The sequence below is a fragment of the Penicillium antarcticum genome, assembly GCF_028974205.1.
Source record: "Penicillium antarcticum strain IBT 31339 chromosome Unknown utg000009l_segment0_segment0, whole genome shotgun sequence".
Classification (NCBI taxonomy): domain Eukaryota; kingdom Fungi; phylum Ascomycota; class Eurotiomycetes; order Eurotiales; family Aspergillaceae; genus Penicillium; species Penicillium antarcticum.
Window position 1 is genome coordinate 6,981,650 of NW_026695307.1, and position 18,414 is coordinate 7,000,063.

At 51.4% G+C, this 18,414-nt stretch overlaps 9 protein-coding genes across 9 annotated transcripts; 4 read left to right on the plus strand and 5 right to left on the minus strand.

Moving 5' to 3' along the window:
* Positions 1-63: 63 nt before the first annotated feature.
* N7508_010995 (inositol-3-phosphate synthase INO1) lies at positions 64-1,665 on the minus strand (the record flags this gene model as incomplete). The annotated part of the gene is made up of 1 exon (XM_058469055.1): positions 64-1,665. One exon carries the CDS (start codon positions 1,663-1,665, stop codon positions 64-66), a length of 1,602 nt encoding a protein of 533 aa, XP_058316901.1.
* A 1,113-nt stretch (positions 1,666-2,778) lies between these two features.
* Positions 2,779-4,503, minus strand: N7508_010996 (sugar porter family MFS transporter; the record flags this gene model as incomplete). Its single annotated transcript, XM_058469056.1, has 5 exons — positions 2,779-2,924; positions 2,972-3,461; positions 3,508-4,023; positions 4,081-4,250; positions 4,299-4,503. The coding sequence occupies 5 exons, from the start codon at positions 4,501-4,503 to the stop codon at positions 2,779-2,781; spliced, it is 1,527 nt and encodes a 508-aa protein (XP_058316902.1).
* Positions 4,504-4,940: 437 nt separating this feature from the next.
* On the plus strand, positions 4,941-6,067 carry N7508_010997 (uncharacterized protein; the record flags this gene model as incomplete). Its single annotated transcript, XM_058469057.1, is given in 4 exon segments — positions 4,941-5,571; positions 5,625-5,839; positions 5,888-5,980; positions 5,999-6,067. The coding sequence occupies 4 exon segments, from the start codon at positions 4,941-4,943 to the stop codon at positions 6,065-6,067; spliced, it is 1,008 nt and encodes a 335-aa protein (XP_058316903.1).
* Positions 6,068-6,961: 894 nt separating this feature from the next.
* N7508_010998 (uncharacterized protein) lies at positions 6,962-8,967 on the plus strand (the record flags this gene model as incomplete). Its single annotated transcript, XM_058469058.1, has 8 exons — positions 6,962-6,990; positions 7,142-7,269; positions 7,324-7,643; positions 7,707-7,968; positions 8,021-8,458; positions 8,528-8,634; positions 8,687-8,786; positions 8,837-8,967. The coding sequence occupies 8 exons, from the start codon at positions 6,962-6,964 to the stop codon at positions 8,965-8,967; spliced, it is 1,515 nt and encodes a 504-aa protein (XP_058316904.1).
* A 907-nt stretch (positions 8,968-9,874) lies between these two features.
* Positions 9,875-12,057, plus strand: N7508_010999 (LIM domain-containing protein; the record flags this gene model as incomplete). The annotated part of the gene is made up of 3 exons (XM_058469059.1): positions 9,875-9,974; positions 10,029-10,130; positions 10,178-12,057. 3 exons carry the CDS (start codon positions 9,875-9,877, stop codon positions 12,055-12,057), a joined length of 2,082 nt encoding a protein of 693 aa, XP_058316905.1.
* Positions 12,058-12,544: 487 nt separating this feature from the next.
* N7508_011000 (glycerophosphodiester phosphodiesterase) lies at positions 12,545-13,705 on the minus strand (the record flags this gene model as incomplete). Its single annotated transcript, XM_058469060.1, has 4 exons — positions 12,545-13,138; positions 13,191-13,337; positions 13,418-13,605; positions 13,654-13,705. 4 exons carry the CDS (start codon positions 13,703-13,705, stop codon positions 12,545-12,547), a joined length of 981 nt encoding a protein of 326 aa, XP_058316906.1.
* Positions 13,706-14,080: 375 nt separating this feature from the next.
* Positions 14,081-15,251, plus strand: N7508_011001 (zinc-dependent alcohol dehydrogenase family protein; the record flags this gene model as incomplete). The annotated part of the gene is made up of 3 exons (XM_058469061.1): positions 14,081-14,219; positions 14,277-14,732; positions 14,782-15,251. 3 exons carry the CDS (start codon positions 14,081-14,083, stop codon positions 15,249-15,251), a joined length of 1,065 nt encoding a protein of 354 aa, XP_058316907.1.
* Positions 15,252-15,284: 33 nt separating this feature from the next.
* On the minus strand, positions 15,285-15,869 carry N7508_011002 (cupin domain-containing protein; the record flags this gene model as incomplete). The annotated part of the gene is made up of 1 exon (XM_058469062.1): positions 15,285-15,869. The coding sequence occupies one exon, from the start codon at positions 15,867-15,869 to the stop codon at positions 15,285-15,287; it is 585 nt and encodes a 194-aa protein (XP_058316908.1).
* Positions 15,870-16,524: 655 nt separating this feature from the next.
* N7508_011003 (putative MFS transporter) lies at positions 16,525-18,143 on the minus strand (the record flags this gene model as incomplete). The annotated part of the gene is made up of 3 exons (XM_058469063.1): positions 16,525-17,783; positions 17,836-17,898; positions 17,945-18,143. 3 exons carry the CDS (start codon positions 18,141-18,143, stop codon positions 16,525-16,527), a joined length of 1,521 nt encoding a protein of 506 aa, XP_058316909.1.
* Positions 18,144-18,414: the final 271 nt, after the last annotated feature.

Sequence of the window (18,414 nt, forward strand, 5' to 3'; positions counted from 1 at the left end):
ATATTATGTTGCATTCAAGGAGTGACTAGAGTTGGACGTAACGATAACTAGGGTGCGAGACGTCTAGAACAGCTTGTGCTCAAGGGTCATCTCCGACTCGGGCTGGAGACCAACACAGGCTCGGAAGATGTTGATGAGAGCAGAACGCTGCTTGCCGAGAGCGTTGACCACGGGGGTACCGGGGGGAGTCAGAGGAGCCTTGAGCATGTAGCTGAGCACGCTCAGCACGCTGTGGAAGCCCTTGTAGTCGGCACCCTCGCTGTCAGCCTGCCAGCTGATACGGGTCATCATCTCGGCGAGAACGACAAGATCGATAATCAGAGGAGAGGCCAGCAGCGAGTCCTCACAGATGTTGAACAAGCTGATGGTCTGGTGGCCACCCATGAAGATCTCGGCGTAGTACTCGTCAAGAGCACGCTTGTTGTCTCCAACAGCGGGCATGTACTTGATGACAACGGTGTGATCGGGGTGCTCATCCTTCTCATAGAGAATGTGGTTGGCCGCAACCATGTCATCCACAACGTTGGACTTGGAGATCTCCTTGGAGCGGAACTGCTTCTGGGAGCTCAAGTTCTTGCCGTCGTTGTTGCCCAGGTGGTTGTAACTGGCAATGGAAGTGAGCTTGATACCGGCGTTGATCAGGAAGTCAACCAGAGCGGACTTCATCTTGGTCTGGCCAGACTTGAAGTCGTCACCGCCAATGAAGGCACGACGCTGCTCGGCCAGCTGAAGGGCACCGGGAACAAAGGTGTTCTGGGGCGAACCGTTGATGAACGGAGTGTTCTCGAGGATCGAGGCCACAGCGAACACGGTGGAAGGAGCAACCTCCAGGTGACCAGCCTTGATAGAGGCGATCAGGTTGTCGGCAGTGTCGTTGACACCGGGGATAATGTCGGCGTAACGCTCAGTGTTGGCGGTCCACATGACAATCACCTTGTCCAAGCCGTTCTGGGCCTTGAAGTCACGAATATCCTGCTGGATCTTCTCAACGTGAGCCCAGCAAGCCTTCTCGCCCTCGAGGACGTTGTCGGCACGATCCTCCTGGTTGGCGGCGATGAAGTCGGGGTAGTAAATACTAGGCAGCGGCTTCATCTCGGCCATCTCCTTGCGGACCAAGTTCTTGAGGGTGGGCTCCAACACCTGGGCACGGTCCATAGACTCGGACATGTTCAGGCTGCTGATATCCCAACCACCAATGGCGAGGTCATTGGGGTGGACCATGGGGAGCAGGTCGTGGAAGGGGATGTTGATCTCCTCACCGGTCTTGGCGTCAGAACCCAGCTTGACAGTGGAGCCCATGACGATAGAACCGTAGTAGTTGGAGGTTTGCTTCCCCTCCCGGGTTTCCCACGAGAGGTTACGGCGGTTGGCCAAGATACCGGCAGTGACGGTGGAACCGTTGTTTCCACCCCAACCGACCAGCATCATACCGACCTTGCCGACCTTGCGGTCAACCTTGAAGTTGTAGTTGGTGGCCTTGGGAACAGCCACCAGCTTGTTGTCCGCAGTGCGGGTGATCTCAGTCGTCTGGTAAGCGTACTGACTCTTGATCTCGTCCTCGGTATAGACGACATTGGGCGACTGGACCGTAAACAGAGGAGACGGTTCTTGGCGAGCCGACCCGTTCAGGGCGCCATTGGCATCCGAGCTAGCGTGAGGGGCCATTGCGTTCACAAGAAAGCGGGATAAATTGAGAGTGTAGGATGTGATAGCGCTTTAGCTTTAGCGGATGAAGGGTGCTGCGTCCGATGCTCCTCCACGGTTGGATGAGCGTCGGCCGTTGAACGGGTGGTGCCGCCTGGGTAGGAGTTAGCAATTGCTCAGAGAATTGGAGGATTCAAGGGAACTCACGAGTTAAGACTTGTGGCGAAAATTGTGGCGGTTGTATGTGACCACTGTCTCTACGAGAAGTGATCTGACCTGCTGACAAGGTTTATACGAACCTAAGGTAAACGAAGAAGTAGTACGGGGATGGAGAGGAGAGAGAAGGGAAGAAAGTGGAAAGGGAAAGAGCGGATTTATATGGGACGACACGTGCACCGGGGAACGGGGCCCCGGCTTCCCCTTTTTGTTTTTAATTTCTTTTCTTTCTGGTCTTTGGCGTATTTTTTCTCGTTTATTTAACCCGAATCTCTTTCTTCCGAGTACCTTTTGGCTCACCGTATACTTCCGGTGCCAGATTATCCGGCATTGGTCTGATCTTCTCCTTGTGCCGAACCACTACCGAGTCTGGGGGGGTTCCGCTTCCGGGCATCCGATTCACTGGTGCCTGGCCCCTTTTAATCTCTTATCTAGCTCCAGGGCTGCTGTGCCCCTTCAGTAAATGATACTTTTACACCGTATATCCCAAGAATCAGACCATCCTATATACTACTGTAAACCACCGCAAGGATCTCCCCAGATTGACAGCTGGACCGTGCGGAGGGGCACGCGGGGCAGAAATGGCGGTGAGTCTTGACCCCTGAGTGCTCCGAACACTCGGCTAGCTAGCTTTTGGTGCGTTTTGGTGCGTTTTGGTGCGTTTTGGTGCTTTTGGTGCTTTGGATAACTTTTGTGATTCCTTGGCGCAGTGGGGATAATATAGTCCGGTGTTTTGACAATATCTGGGACCTTTGGTAACCAAATATCCACTTATTCAAACTATAGGTAAACATTGAAGTATGATTTATAGGCGAAACCCTAATTGTGCTTTGTGCTTCGGCGTTCCATGTTAGGCTACTACAATGTTGATGCACCCTTAATCTACAATATGCAGGGAGGCGAGAATGTGACGGCATACTACCGACTAGACGACCCCATATCCTCAATATGCTCCTCGGTAGGGTCCTTCGCCGCGGTGGTCTTAGCACCCACTCGTCCCGCCAAATGGCTCTCAATTCCAAAGAGTCGAGACATTTCTTCCAGGGTTCGACCTCGTGTTTCAACTGCACATCGTTAATCACGGTGTTAAAGATCGGGAGAATGAACGAACCCATAGCATATCGAACAAAGAAGAAAGCGATAACACAAATCCCCGAGTAGATAATGTACAATCCCCAACCGATAGCGTCTGCGATAGGTGGACTTGCTTGGGCAACAATATAACATGCTGCCCACAATGAAGCTGTAGTCAATGCATTGCCCTTGGCGCGCATGGAGACAGGGAAGATTTCAGCTGCGTACGTCCAAGATCCGACACCCCAGCTAATGTTGAAGAAAACATAGAATAAATAAGGGAATATGATAATCGTGTAGTTAGCTGCGTCGCCCGGGTTATGTTCGGCATGCCATTGAAGCACCGTGATACCAATCATAGCCCCCATCATTCCGACAGTACCGATCTGAAGCCAAGTTTTCCGGCCCAGTCGGTCAAAGAAGAAGATTGGCACCCATGAAAAGACAAAGAGTACGATGCCTACCCCGCCAGTGGCAAGATTGGCTGTTTGAGGATCCTTGATGCCACCACGTTCAAATAGAGATGGCTGCTGGGGTTAGCTCATAGTCACACAAAAGGATCAACCAACTCACTGTGTAGTAGAGAATAGAATTAGTCCCGGTGATCTGCTGGAAGAATTGTACAGCCATTCCTAGCATTGTCACTCGTAGCACAGGTGACGTAAACATGTCCTTCCAGCTAGCTTCTGTGACGGTATGCTCAAACTCGATCGAAGATTGGATCTCTTGCATCTCGAGCTCTGCTACCTCGGACCCATGCAGTCGAGTGAGAACCTCTCGTGCACATTCGTGACGGTCTTGACTAGCTAGCCAACGTGGACTTGGTGGCACCCAGAACCAGCATCCTACCCCCAGGATGACTGCTGGAAGGATCTGGATTGCTAGCGGGATACGCCACCAGCCGTCAATCTGGAGAAAATTGAATCCATAGTTGAGCCAAAAGGCTACCAGTTCTCCAAAACATAGAATCATCTGTTCAATTGCCACGATTCGACCGCGGATTGCGGGAGGAGACAGTTCAGCAACGTAGAGTGGAACACCTCCTGCACATGCTCCAACTCCGTATCCTAAAATCACTCGGCCAATAATCTATGGAGGGATGTGTAAGTTCATATATTAGATAGACGTGGGCAGACAAAGACATACAATCTGCGCGATCGTGTATGATGTAGCTTGCAGCACTGCACCAATAACAAAGACAAAGCACGCGACGGAGAGCGTCCTCTCACGGCCGATAGGATCTGCCAGATATCCAAGAGACATGGCTCCGATGAAGCATCCAACATCAAAGAGCGAAACTACTGTCCCAGTAACCCCTTGTTGATATTAGCCAACAGTACTTCTATCCGGTTGGTCACACTCACATGAGTTCTTTGGGTGCATCAGATCAATCCATCGTTGATCGGCGACAATAACGCCCATCACACCTTGGTCATATCCAAATAGAAATGCACCAAGTGAGACAAATACAGTCACGGCGTAAAGGTATTTGGTGTTCCCCGGCCGCACCTGCAGCGGGTCAGTACCTGGAGGTGGTTGGATGAGTTTTGTTTGTTTGAGAAATTCCATGATGCCTGGAGAGGAATACCTCCTAGATGTCGCTCTTCGTGTTATATACTCCGGGATCGATGCGGGGGAGATCTGAAGTGACACAAAACCCTATGGGGAAGAGGTTTGGGGTATCTCTCGCTCCAACTCCGCTATGTAGTGAAGAATGTCGCGGGTCAAATTTGCCTGATCGGACGGAACGGGGATGCTGAATGCCGCTATGCAAGGTTAGCGTTGTCAAGTATTGCTTGAATTGGGTCGGAAATGGCAATTTTCAGAGCGGGAATATGCAAGCTACAACAAGTTGTGGCTTTAGCCGGTTAATTAGTGTGGGGGATTATCACGGTTTGCTGTCTGACCGCACTATCAAAGAACTGGAACGGAAGAAGAACTGGTATAAATATCCTACTGTCAACGACGTATAGCCATAAAGCCCACTACTGACCTCAAAGTTCAAGATGCAACTTCCATTTGAATGCCAACCTGGTCTTTTAGCTGTCAATGATGGTCCTCTAAAGGATGTCAAGTCTCTTCGCCAGTCACAACCAACCGAGCCTCTAGAGGTCTTGCGGCAACGCTATGAAGAAGATGGATATCTCTTCCTCAAGGGCTTGATCCCACGCGCCGATGTGTTAAAGGCGCGGCATGAGTACTTTCATATGATGTTACCAACCGGGGTTTTGGAAGAAGGGACTCAGCCCGTACAGGGGATCTTCAATCCCTCCAAGTCCCCCGAGGAGTTTCCTGGTATTGGTGCCGGTGGAGCAGGCAAGAATGGACGCCCGGGAGGAGAGAGAGCCACTCAGTTTGTGGATCTTGCCATAGAAGCCCATTATCGTCAATGGTATGCGGAGGACTTTTGTCGACACCCGGCATTGATGCAATTTATTGCTCGATTCACAGGCTGGCAATCGAATACATTGGGTCTTCGCAGGTCGCTTTTGCGAAATAATATCCCTGGTACGAAGCCTCTTGGAGTTCATTACGATCAGATCTTTCTCCGTCACGGAGAACCAACTAGTGTGACTGCATGGGTACCTATTGGTGATATCAAAGTAAGCGGCGGAGGTCTCATTTATTTGGAGAATGGTAGGTCCAGGTATTGCCACTCTGAATCCTATGTATTAACAGTCATCTTTGAGGCGATCCCGTCGGCATCCAGTGCGAAGAAGATTTCAAGAAGAAGGCTAAAGCTGCTGGATTTACGGAGCAGGAGGCTAAAAATGCATTCAACAATCACATGATGGCCACTGGATTACTTTCAGAGCTGCCTCTGGACTTTGCACGTGTGCATCAGCAATCCTGGCTGGTAACCGAGTACGAAGCTGGTGATGTTGTTTTGCATAAGCCACATGCCGTATGAATGGATTCCTCAACTGGCAGGTCTCTGCTGATCAACATTTAGATTCATGCTTCTACAATCAACAATGACCCTGACCGTGTCATTCGTTTAGCAACTGATTTGAGGTTTGTCGATTCTTCAAAGCCATTTGATACGGTATGTCCTCTCAAGCAGTGCGAATCTCCGGGGTCTGACACACAGCAGAGATGGAACAAGTTCTATGAAGTAGGAGACGGTGTGTAAAGTTCTTTTTTGGGGTTCTTAATTGCTTATTCGTACTTGAAATGCGTTTGCTCTTTGTCAAAGTGCTACATTAAGTAGGATAAAGCTGATGTACTACCAGTATTGAATTATACGAGAATTTCGTTAAATTAGAAAAAGTAGCGAGTCATTGTAAGGGCCGAGATTCGTATCCAAGAAGCTACCAATCTGAGTTAATCAATTATACCGAACCTCTTCTTCAATCGCTAATTCTCAAATATCGGTACGCCTCATTTTCTGGGACATCAGAAGAGCCATTGGCTCGCGAGTGAGCAAATTTCCTTGGAAGACTTTTGGCCACACAGACAGAGTCTAAGAAGCCGTTGGACTGGATGAATATCTCGTCGGTCTCTTCCAGAGAATGGCCAGAAGTATCTAGCAAGAAAAGGTAGATCACGGGTATAAGGATGACTCTTTTGCTCTTCTGCTGCTCCGTGGGAACAATCTTTATACTTAGCGTGAAGTTATCAAGACCTATCGTCGTGTTGCCTGGCTTTGTTTGTATAGATTGAGGACTACAACAAGTACATTTGCCCATTCCCTATGTTAATATGCTCCAACAACAGATAATTGGTCGGAAACGAGCCGTTTTGGTTAATTCTAATCAGACTCTCCTTTTGGGAATACTCTTCAGACATTCGTGTGGTAGGCATAGAGAGCGAGACTATGGTCATATATTATAGGTATCGACCACCTAATTCTCCAACATACTAATATCCTGGAGCAACGAAATGTAAGACAAAGAAAGTCCGACTATATACAAAAGTAAAGAGCAATGTGGTGGTAAATGTAGTCTAAAGTACTAGCTAAGCGCGATTAGGTCCCAGTCATGCGGGGAAGTTTCCCCAGTCAAAATTTATAAGAAACAGCTTCGTCATGCCAGGGACTAAGAAGTCTCAATGCTGGTAAGTCGAGTGCTGCATGTTCTAGCCCAGCTCTAACTCTAAGCGTCTAGCGATCCATGTCGAGATCTACACCACAAATGTGCGCCTATCCCTTCCCCCAACCCATTCCTCGCTAACGACCTACAGGTGACGGAATCGTGCCAAAATGCAGCCGATGTATTCGCACCGGACGAGCATGTACACGTGGTCGCCGAGAGACCAAGTTCCGACAGGCAAAGAGCCGATCTATTCGCGAACGGTTTCCTAGCAATCAGGTTTGGCTACGGCCGCCACCCAGAGGTTGGATCGCAATCTGGAATTCACGCGATATATTCTGACAACCCGGATTTACAGTCGACTTCGTGATCGAATCTGGCAGTGGAGAACCAGATGATTTGGCCGAGAGACCACCTTTCAATCCCTCACCGCAGAGGGAATCGCTTGGTGATACCCATGCCGATGCCGACTCGGTGCCTGTGCCGGAGAGGCCAGCCACAGCTCTACCCCGATACAATGTCGCCGATCAGCAAACACACAATAGGAGAAGCGGTCGACTCTCATCCTTGTCGATGGGCGACACCCTGAAGCAACATCACCAGTCGCGATCCTGGCCATTGAGAGATCCTCAAGAGGCACACCTCTTGCAACATTTCGTGGACAAGATCGCGCCATTTGTGAGTGATGGCCTCTCAAAGTCGCGGTAGCAGCCTTGTCTAATGCCATGAAATACGATATAGTTCGATTGCACCGATCGCCAACAGCATTTTGCCGTCCACATCCCGTATCGCGCCCGCCGATGTGAGACGCTATTCAATGCAATGCTCGCCATGTCAGCCCGTCACTTGAATCGCACCGCCTCTTTCGATCCTTTCGTCTCAGACCACTACTTTCAAGCATGTTTGGAGAAATTGATTCCCGCGCTGGATGATCACGGCGTCACGATGGATGATGATTTGCTCGCCGCGACGGTGATTTTACGCTTGCTGGAAGAATTTGATGGTGAGCAGAGGATCTACCCATGTGTCAAGAAATTTACTGATGGTGATCGCAGTTCCACTGGCGGGGTCTGATCTTCGTGGACACTCATTTGGAACAAAAGCTTTCATCCAGGGTCCGTCGTCTATGACCACGACGCCAAGTTTACGGCAGGCTGTCTATTGGAGCGGTCTTCGCCAGGAAATTTACAATGCAATCAGCCTCCAACAAGCGCCCGATATCGACATGAGCTCCCTGAACTCATACTTTAGGCCCTTGGGACCAGATGCAGGTGACTGCGCATGGGCAAACCAGGCAATTGCGCATTGCGCGGATGTGTTGGTATTCTGTTTCGGGCAAGTTCATCGCTCGGCTATTGTGCATGCAGAGCTCAAAGCCCAGAACCAGCAATGGAACGAGACGCGTCCTGATTCCTTTGACCCATATTTTGTCGGCGGCGAGGTGAGGGTGGGAACCACTTTTCCTGACATTCGTTTCGGATGTGCTTGGAATGGTATGTAGCCCCAGTGCGAAAAGCGGAATCCCCAATGTAAGAAAACGGGCTGATCGCTTCTGACTATAGCAGTTGGAAATCAGTACAACGATCTTGCGCGGATTCTCTTGTCTGTGCACGACCCAAGTCTGCCGACGGTTGGACCTTTGCGCAGGCGTCTAGTTCAGGAGGCAGATGTAAGCTGACAAAACTAATTTGCTTCAACTGACAGAGACTGACTGGTAACAGGACCAAATTCGCCAGAGAGTTTGGAAGGTATGCGGCGCTGCATTATCCAATACCTCTATTGCCCCAGCTATGGTTGTTGGATGCATGGCCATTCACCTTTGTAAACATCACGAACAAAATTGCAAAGAGCTGAAGCTAACTATCTCGCAGGCGGTGATCGGTTCACGGACCCACAGCAGCAAGACCTTTTGATTCATGTTCTGATCCAAATGGATGCACTTCATGGCTGGCCAACTGATGCGCTCCAGCGACAGCTTCGGGAGACCTGGGTCGTGCGCTGACGTTTCAGGAGAACCAAGGATTCTTCCGGGCCGTGTTGATGATACGAACATGATATGATGTAGTTCTCTATCACGCAATGTCAAGCAGCATTTCCCCCTCTCAACCTCTGCCGGTACATTTGGACAGACAATTCTGCCCAAAGCAGGATCCAGCCAAGCGGAGTGGTGGAGGCGGTTGTGCTACTGTATGAACAGGGGCATCTACTACTCTATTTGGCCAAGTGTCAAGGTCGTGCATGAGCGAATTGACAAGCTCAGGAGGAATAGGCTCCGCGGATCGTCAGGCAACACGGGCACATACGCAAATGGCGATCTGCTTCGGGTTCTAAGAATATCTGACTCGCCACATGAGATGATATGCGACCAATTGCTAGGGAGACCGACGGTGAAGAAGCAAAGACAGATCGAGGGAGTCTCCCCACCGATTGCAAGCCTCGAAACCGGGCTGTCAACTTTGATTGGCAGTAAGAGGGGCGAGGCCCGGGAGCAGGCACCAGGAATGGACCAGTCGCAGTGCAAGCTGATGTTGTTTGCGGTGATCAATTGTATGCAGAGGCTCCAGGGGACCCTGTGCTTTCTCCACCGTCGATGAGTAGATACTGGACATGGTGTATATATCCGGCATATACACAATACAGATAGTAAATTGCACTCAATCTATCCAACAGATGAATTCTATAGAAGTAATTACCTCCCTCTACATACCAAATAGCACAATAAAATGGGAGAAACCCCTGAGCCAACACTTACGCACCCCTTTCCGCACTGGAGCCGCTACGCTCACTAGCGCTGGACTTTCCTCCTTTCGGTTTTAGGCGTGCGATCGTCTCTCTCCTCCCTGGGGTTTTGACTCTGAACTTCTTCCTGACTTCATTGCAGGTGGGCCAAATGTCTTCTGGGATTTGATATGGCGTCCATGATCTTGCCCAGCATCAAGTGCTCGGATTGCGGCTGCAATGTCGAGATCTCGGCCCTGGGGGATCATGTCTGTGTGCAGACTGGCTATCGTGAGTGTCAATAGTCAATATATGTCCTCTCCTGCATGCTAATGCCGCCTATAGCCCCTGCGCTCCCATCACCACCTCCCTCCGCAGGGCTAGAATCCCCCGACCGACTATCGAAACAGAGAGGACCTCCCCCGCGGATTGATCCTTCGGTTGCCAGTATGTCTCAAATCGCCATGTGGGAGATATGCGACTAACCCCAATAGATAAAGCATTCCTGCAGCCGAATGTGCCTACGCCCGTCAGCAGTGTCGGTTTATCGCCCTTGTCGGTCAGCCCGGCACCGAAATCTCCAATGCCTCATAGCCCGGCTGATAACAATTCCGTGATCGACCTGGATTCGGTCTTCTCGTTTCCAATGCCTGGCAACAGGTCACCGACTCATGTACGGACCCCCAGTCCAATGACTGGAGGTATGGCAAAGTCACTACCGCCAATTCCACAGTCAACCTTCGCGCTGGGCATGCTACCGGAGAACATACAGCTCCCTCCCAGCCCACTTCCGCCAAAGTCGCCAGCCCCAGAACCGAATCACTCAAGAGATGAGTCGGTGGCTAGCCGCAGCAGCTATGGATCCTCTTTCGCCAGCAGTCGCTATGGTGACTCGACCGCTAGATCGTCTACAAATAGCTTTACTCGTGGCTTCAGAACATTCATGGACGACACACCGCCAGTGCCTCCAGCACCTCTCCGCACTCCTAACAAGAACTCTTTCTCACGCGATTCAAACATGTCCGTTGTTTCATCCCGGGTTTCATCGCGAAGTGATAGAGAGGAGATCCACGGCGGATTCGACTTTGGCATTCCTACAGACCAGAACTCGGTACTGCATGAACTCCCTGAAGAGTCTCCCTCTGATGAACAAAAGAACCACCATGAATACGACTTCCAGTCATCTACGCAGAATCACCTGCATCCCGCAGCAGCAGCGGAGCCAGGTAGCGATGCTCCCAGGAAAAACTCCGATGCAAGCACAGCCAGTGCATTGTCCGTAACAAGCTTTGCCCGTGCTCTTGGTCTAGAGGAACAGATGAACCACGACGGCTCTACCTCGTCTGATTCGTCTCCTTCAGATGCCCGCAGTGGCAGTTCGATGTCCAGCCTTCCATCCGATGTCAGCTTGAACCGACACAAGCCAACCGATCCTCTCAACCTTGGACCATTGGTTGAGGAACTACCAGCGCGAACCCGACAGACCATTTTGGAAATCCCCGGTCGTCAACGCAGTCCTATGGAGGAAGTCCCTACCATCCCAGCTGCGTACTTCAGTCCAGACTCACCTACTGATCCTGCCATCGGCCAAGGAGGTCTGTCCCTGATCGCATCCAAGATCGAGGTGATCCCAACTCCAACTGGTCGGACACCGACCGAATCAAGAGAACCTTCTCCTATGCCGCCACCCCAGCGATCTTTCACAGCACCGATCCCCCGGCCCCCGACTCGATCGCCAACCACTCGATCAGCGGGTCGCTCAAAAGGAATCTGCAAGGGATGTAACGAGCCCATCACGGGCAAATCGATCTCATCCTCCGACGGTCGTCTCACTGGCCGCTACCACCGTGGCTGTTTCGTCTGCTTTGAGTGTCACTCACCCTTCCAGACTGCCGATTTCTACGTCCTCAACAACCGTCCGTTTTGCGCACAACATTACCACGAGCGCAACGGTTCACTTTGCGCCGGTTGCCACACCGGTATCGAGGGTCACTATCTGGAAACCGTTGAACGGAACCCAGCACGGCCCGATCGTCGTCGATTCCACACCGAGTGCTTGCAGTGTCGCACATGTCACATCCTCCTTAAGGGCGACTACTTCGAATGGAATGGCGAAGTCTACTGTGAACGCGACGCACGACGTGCCGCCGGTTACTATCCACCACCCGGTCCCCCCGGTCCCCCTGGTCCTCCTGGCCGCCGTCGTCCTACTCTTGGATCGTCCCCGTTGTCTCAGTCTCGCGAATTTCCTCCGGCCGGATACCCTCCTTCGCCCATGCTAGGACAGGGACTGCGCCCGGGTCCGCGTCTCCCCCCTGGAGGTGGAGGAGGACGTTTCCCCGAACGACGAACCACCCGGCTCATGATGATCTGAGCAACGCTTTTCTTCTCTTCACCCAGGCAAGCCTTGGGCTACACATCCTTCGTTTCAGCACAAAGCGACAGACCTAGCGTCTGCATTCTTCATTCTTTTCTTAGACCGCGATATACCCTCTGTGCTATCTCTGGCCCATCTGGCTTTCGCTAACCATGGCGTTGACCGTCTGTTTTCATCCCATGCTCCTTCTGTTCATGGGGCTTCCCTTCATCCGTATCCATTGAACCCTTTGGTTAGCATATTTTTGTCCTTTGCTCTTTGGGTGTTATCATACAGCCCGGTGTTCTTCTGTTTTTGTTATGCCGACATGTTTCTAATGTATTTCATATCTATCGGCTAGGTATATGGTTGGCGATTTGTTCTTGCACAGGTTTTACAGGCTTAATGGATATAATGCTTCGTTTCCTTCTGAAAATTACCCGAAATTGTAGTCATGATCTCGTAACTCATCCGCTATAATGTTATACGATGAAATAGTATAACTCTATTCCAGCTTGCGTTCTTCGAAATGAACCCGCTCAAGAGGGGGGAAGTACTTGCGTTTGACGAACCAGCCAAACACAACAACATACATTGCCACCGCGTAGATCTGCAATCGCTGTTTAAAGGTGATCCGATCCAGCTTGGGGTCCGGCAGACCAGGTCCGCCCGAGTGTTCTTTCTCCCACTCGGCGCAGACCTGTCGGAATCGGCCTGGTTCGTCGGAGATGACGCCGTCGATCCTGTGTCGGATACACCAACGCATCAGGTTGGGGGCGTTTACCGTCCAGACATATACTCGACGCCGAGCTGCTTGGGCTTCTTCCAGGAAGCCCCGACCTAGCGGGCCCATCAAGGCCATCTGGTTGATGTTGAACGATAGCCGTGGCACCTGGAGGAACTGCCTGGCATAGCTCACGTCAACGCACACTAGTGAGACGGCATATCGGGGGAGATATTTTGTTCGGGCGGGTAGGTAGCGTGAAGACCAACAGCCAAGGACGACTCGTCTGTGCCAGTCCGGGCCGATTCGAGGAATGGGTACGGTCTCGATGGTTTGGGCAATCCGTTGCATTATCTCGGCGGGTTCATTTGTGAGCTGCGGGCGTGTTAGCTACTCCGTTCAAGTAAGTCATGGGAGATGAGCCTACCTTGATGTCCAGCATGACCCAGATATGCTCACGGCCCGGCTGTCTAAGGTATTCCAACACATCGACCAGCCGGGGCATGGGCTCATGGGGAGCTTGGATAGTGCGGAGAGTCTTGAGATACTCCCAGTCACATTCAGCGACCTTTTCCTTCACTCCGAAGCAGCGTTGAAGGTTCGCATCCTTTGAAAGAATAAGTATAGTTCTAGAAACAGAGTGTAGGCACTTACGTGCGACAGCACGACTTCTCCATCGCGGGAGATGTGAAGATCAAGTTCGAGAGCATGTGTTCCAGCCTTGATGGCTTCATCGATTGCCAGAATGGTGTTTTCCGGGTATTGGCCTTTGAAACCACGGTGGGAGATGGTATTAGGCAGACGGGTAGACTCGCGGTCAACCGGTGAGTGGAGAAAATGCGCTTGAAGCGGTCAGGTATACGGTCGACCGTCGAGGGGGTGTTACCAACCTGGTATATCATGCGCAGGCCCCTGCGGTACTATGGAGGAGGAGCTGGACATGACTGTGTATGTACAAGTTGAGTTCTTGAGGGTTGAATCTGGAAGACTGTCTCTCGGAGTTTGGCGGAGATACTGGCAACCCCCGCCAGGCAGATCTGACTGCTCACATCGTGTACCGTCCTGCATCTGCATGTGTGCACGAGGGCGAAAGAGTGGTGATCATCGTCTTCGGCGCATGATCGAGTTCAAATCTCAGAGTTCCCTGTTTGAAGATGAAATTCCCTCTTCAACTTCCCGTCGACAATGAATTCTTACCCCATGATTACTCATCACCTCCATCTCCACTGGAGGCATCTCCAACTTGCTCCATTTATTTAAGACAGAGCTTCTGTTCTCATTTTCTCACGCAAATTGAGCAAATTGAGCACGTTGGAAATGGCCGTTCAACAATGGACCACGCCCTTGAAGGGCTTGGACAGTCTCACCCGCACCGAAGCCCCAATGCCGGTGGCAGGCAAAGGTGAAGTCTTGGTGGAGATCCACGCTGTGTCTTTGAACTATCGTGACGTCGAAGGTTAGTCTTGTGCCAAGCTGTGTATGCAGCCTGCGATCCTAATTAATTTCTCTACAGTGACCAATGGCGAATACAAGCACCACAAAACCGCCGAACAAGATGCCACCATCGTGCCCTGCTCAGACATGTGCGGAGTAGTGACGCAGGTCGGACCTGACGTGACGAAGTGGACAGTCGGCGACCGAGTCCTTTCGACCTTCCTCCCAGCCCATCAAACCGGCCAGGTGACCGAGAAGATGCTTGCTGGTAGTATCGGACTGCCAAATGATGGAGTCCTGGCTACGCACCGCGTCTTCCCCGAATCCGGCCTGGTGGCAGCTCCGATGTTCTTGTCCGATGTGGAGGCTGCTACACTACCCATTGCTTCTGTCACAGCTTGGATGTCTATCAATGGAATGCGACCAATGTCACAGAATGGCACTAGCGGTGGGAAGGGCGAGTTTGTCTTGCTTCAGGGAACGGGCGGCGTGGCGATTGCTGGACTACAGATTGCTAAAGCCGCTGGCGCGAAGGGTAGGGTATATCCAGTGATGTACGATGGCTGTTTCTGACTGTCGAACAGTGATCATCACCTCCTCGTCTGATGATAAATTGGACCAGGCCAAGAAGCTCGGTGCCGATTTCACTATCAACTACCGCACCAACCCCAACTGGGAAGAAGAGGTTAACAAGTTCACCGAGGGCCGCGGTGTTGATATCATCCTCGAGGTTGGCGGTGCCAAAACCCTTCGCAAGAGCTTCGATTGTATCACCTTTGGTGGTCTGATCAATTGCATCGGCTACGTTTCGGGCAAGATGGATACTGACGAGGATCGTCTTAACGTCAACCTCCTTACCCTCCGCCGCACAGTTACCCTTAAAGGTATCATCAACGGCCCCAAGGATCGCTTCGAGGAAATGAACCGCTTCTATCAGTTGCACCAGATCCACCCGGTCGTCAACCGGGTCTTTTCGTTCGAAGAGTCCAAGGAAGCTTTCAAATTCCTGCAGAGTGGCAGCCACTTTGGTAAGGTGGTTATCAAAGTCCAATAAATAGTATATCATAATGAATATAAGGTTGAACATTCAAAGAGAAGACTCCTTGGCTTGGTTATTTCCACTTGGGGGGATAATGCCGGTCGCAATGCCCAATTCTTCACCCATTTCCTTCCCAGCCACAGTCAATTTCTGGCAGTCCTGCAGCACGAAGAGCATTCGGGTCCACTCGGTTTCGCTGGGGTTTCGCCAGCCGTGCATTGTAGCCCGCTGCACTGCGACATCTCCACGCTGCATGAGAGTCGGTTCGCCCTCCTCCAAGATCATTTCAATTTGGCCCTCGAGAACCACCCCATAGTCCAGACTCTGAGTCCGGTGAACGACAGCGTGATTGTTGGGGGCAAAGTCCACAATGCGGCATACGGTTCCGCCAGGGTTGACTAGACCCATAGTCTTTGAGCGCGCCTCGTGTGCCTTCAGGTCGGCATCATGGTTGAGGTCGGCGGGGAATTGGGAAGTAGTGTACATGACATTGAATGCCATGGAGCTTTCGTCTAGTGACTCCCATTGCCCCGCGTTCGATGAGTGGATCACTGCTTTCCCTTCGGCATTGTGGCCGGTAATGTGCCGAGTAATACCACGAAGAGGCGAGATCTGACCGGGGTTGGATGCCATTTTGCAGAAAGAAGTAGAAGGAGACAGAGAGAGGAAAGGAGAGAGTTTCAAAAGTGAGAAAGGTGGGAGCGGGACGACTCAACACCCCTCGATTTATAGTTGACTGATCGACGGGCCCACCAGATCTCAGCGGTGAGCTCGATCAATCTCAGTGTCCTCAGTCGGCGTGCTCCTTGTTGCTGTGGCCGTGTTCACAAGCTGCATGCCGGAGGTCAGATTGAAAGATTGGCGACTGATTTCCCCCATCGGGCATTCCAGGGTGACTTGCAAGTCCGAAGATAAATCCGAAGATAGACAAGTGCCTCAAGTTGATGTGGGAGAGAGAGAGAGAGAGAAGGAGAGAGAGAAATATGTGAAATGTGAAAGGGAAGAGATATCACAGACCGAGGAAGAGGTGCAAGCATAACGTGGGATATACAATATACATAGGCCAATTCGCTCACCCCCCACCCTGAAGATCGATTACATATAAATCAATCAACCGTCAACAACTTACCCCAGACAACCCCCACGCTCGCTTGGATTTGCGGGGGAACTTCGCGGGGGAGACGAGCGTGGGATGGAACCGTGCGGAAGTCGGCAAGAAGTTGGCTATAGACAGATCTTCATTCGCTAGGTACATCGCTAAGTACAGGGTGTAGGCTCCAATTTCCTTTTACAAAAACCAGCGGAATTCAGGAGACGAAGGCCCGTCTCTCAGTCGCTCAGTCGGGATATCCCGCGCATGGATCGTCACTCCGTCTCGGCGATCGCGGCGCTTGTTGTCCATCCACATGTAAAAGCCCAAGCAGGCGGCCAGACAGGCACCTGCGGCACCGAAGGCTGCAACGCTGATCAAGGCGGGCATGTACTTTGGTGCATCTTGTTCGCGGAACAGGTTGCTGCTCACCAGACCCATCAGGTTGGCCAGTGGCACACCAATACTAGTCAGTAGCACACGGCGACCTTCGTGGGCGATGTTGTTGTTATACCAGGTGCTCAGCAATACTGATGGCGCAGATGTTCCCCAAGTCATCATAAAGGTAGCAAAGTAGGCCACTTTTAGGTTGTTCTGAACGTCGTGGATGGATGCATAGATCATGAACCCAGCGAAAGTAAGCAGGAAACCCAGCACAATGAAGGGCGATCGAAGCTTGACCCAATCTGAGGTGAAGGCGAGAATCAGCAGCATTACTGCTCCACTAACATTCGGGGCCACGGTGTATAGGTTGGTCTTGACGGTGGAATAGCCCAATCCTCCGACGATCTGGGGCATGAACAATGCGACACCCTGTAATGGCACACCCAGGCAGATTTCGATGCACAGGAAGGCATAGGTAGTGGGGTGTCTAAAGATCCCAATGGCTTCCCGAATGCGGAACTTTTCGTTGACCACCGCGCTAGAGTCGACCTGGATACGGTGGAAAGCCAACGCCTTCTCCTCCTCGGACAAAAACTTAGCCTCTGCTGCACTGCGCGGCAGATAGAAAAAGGCAAATGTGGCAAAGAGCACAGTCACTCCACCTTCAATAATGAAGAGGTAGCGCCAGTTCGGCAGACTAGATCCCTTGATCTGGAAAACACCGAATGCAATCAGTCCGGAGAAAGCATTAGCGATGTTGGAGGCCGCGTAGAAAATAGCCAGACGACGAGCCAGCTCGCCACGACGGTAGAAGGTGGTCAGGTAGTAAATGACCAGTGGGAAGAAGGCAGCCTCGGACATGCCCAGGAACCAGCGCAGAGCGAACATGCCGCCAAAGTTGTGCGCAGCCGAAGACAGCATAGTGAAGGAGCCAAAGGAAAACATCAGGATTGGCAATACACGTGCCGGACTGAACTTCTTTCCGAGCATAGAAAATGGCGGTGCGAATACCACAAAGGGCACAAAGAAGATTGATAGCAGGAGATTGTATTCATTGGGCTTGAAGTTGAGGTCTTAGGAGAATGAGTTAGTATACAGCGTCGCTCATGGCATAACCTCACTTACCCTCAGTCATTCCATCAGTCTTTGCATTTCCTAGGTTTCCTTTATCCAGGGCATTGAACAGGTCTATCAAGTCAGCGATGGTCGAGGTATCATGGCATAGCAAGCTTACACATAATTGCCAGTATAGGTAGAAGGCGATAATCAAACTTGCGACAGAGACGGCGCTCAGCCTTGTGGTCAACCACCCGGGTGACCTCGTCAATGACTCCAGGAGCAGAGGCATAGCCCTGTAGTTTATTGGGTTCGTCCACGGTCCCAATAGTATCGGTCTTGGCCATGCCATCTGGCTGCTTGAGGCTGGACGCCATATTGAACAATAAGAAATATAGACAAGAAAGTAGCGGAGAATGAGAGCTTCAAGACAGCGGCGAAGACAGTCTTATCAAGGTAGCATCCCTTGGATTAGATAAGACGTTGCATGAAGATGTCACCCCCACGCTTCTCCGCATCGAAGGTTAGGGCTGGAAAGGCAAAGATCGCCAGATTCAGTAGAGTTGCATCCGATAGTTATCTATGGGAGATATGGAAGATATCTATCACTTGGCTACTCTAGTGCGCACCGTAGTTAGCTTCAACGTA